General features: G+C 43.6%; 1 protein-coding gene across 1 annotated transcript; it reads left to right on the top strand.

The window, feature by feature from the left end:
• The first annotated feature begins 303 nt into the window (after positions 1-303).
• Positions 304-1,090, top strand: LOC141630077 (uncharacterized). Its single transcript, XM_074442955.1, has 2 exons — positions 304-393; positions 485-1,090. The coding sequence occupies exons 1-2, from the start codon at positions 304-306 to the stop codon at positions 1,088-1,090; spliced, it is 696 nt and encodes a 231-aa protein (XP_074299056.1).
• Positions 1,091-1,368: the final 278 nt, after the last annotated feature.

The following is a 1,368-nucleotide window of genomic DNA, read 5'->3' as shown; positions in this document are numbered from 1 at the left end:
AGCCGCTTCATAGGCAATCTCACCATGCATTGCGAGCCTAACTTCAAAAAGCTCCGCATCACCAATCACACCGATTGGGACGATGATTGCCAAAAGGCCTTCGAGCAGATGAAGGCAATCCTAGCAAGCCTCCTGTCCTTACGCCGCCACAGTAGGGAACACCCCTATCCCTGTACCTGACCGTCACCGACACGGCCATAGGAGCAATGCTAGCGCAGATATTCAACGGCAAAGAGCGAGGCATCTACTACATTAGCTAAAAGTTCATCGACTATGAGACCAAGTACACCCAATCGGAGAACCATGCCTCACTTTGGTATGGTCCACAAAGAAGCCGCGACACTACATGCTCAACTACATGGTTCACATCTACTCCAAGATGGACCCAATCAAGTACATGTTCGAAAAGCCCGTATTGAACAAAAGACTATCTAGATGGACACTCATGCTATCTAAGTTCGATCACTAATTTTTACCCCTAAAGGTCATCAAGGCCAATTTCCTAGTAGAAAACCCCGTCAACGAGGATCCAACGATCAACACATTGTCACTCCCTGATGAAGACATCCTTTGTTCCGACACTGACGCATGGGACCTATACTTCGACGGTGCATCAAAACTGAGAGGCTTTGGAGTAGGAATTCTTAGGATATCACTCGAAGGTGGACACATTCCGATCTCAGTCGAGCTAGACTTCTCCGTTACCTACGCACCCGCCGAATACGAAGCGTGCCTCACCGGCCTGCAAGCAGCCATAACACTTGGCATCAAAAGATTGAGGGTCCCTGGTGATTCCTCGCTCATCATCAATCAAGTTTTTGGATCATGGAAAGTCCTCAACGACAGCCTAGCACCTTACCAAGAAAAAATTAATCAAAAAGCCGAATTATTCGACCGAATTGACTACTTCCACTTGCCTAGGGAGGAAAACCAATTTGCCGATGCCTTGGCAAAGTTGGCCTCACTCATCAACATACCCGATAACGTGACATCTATGCCCTTGTGCGTCGAAAGAAGAAGCGAGCCAGCTCACATCTGCACCATCAACAATTACGAGGAAAACCATGTCGAACCTGTTAGAATCCATTAATCTCATTAATGTACATATTCATATATGTGATATTTTAATTTAGTCATAAATTAAAACTAGATCTTATGCATTCAAACATGAATAAGAATAGATAAGAAATCGTCTTTCTTACTTTGGAATTTCGGATTAAAGGGCGCAAGTAAGATCTCCTTCTTACTTGTTCTTGAGCTTTCCTTATATGGATGAACAAAGATTCAAGCTTAGAATCCCTCCCAAATATGAATACCCAAGATAACCTCTTAAAAGACTAATATTATTAGAACTAGAACAATATTAAT

Source organism: Silene latifolia, chromosome Y (genome assembly GCF_048544455.1).
Source record: "Silene latifolia isolate original U9 population chromosome Y, ASM4854445v1, whole genome shotgun sequence".
NCBI classification, from domain to species: Eukaryota; Viridiplantae; Streptophyta; class Magnoliopsida; order Caryophyllales; family Caryophyllaceae; genus Silene; species Silene latifolia.
The sequence above is the reverse complement of the archived record's forward strand: the minus strand, read 5'-3'. Positions and strand labels throughout refer to the sequence as shown.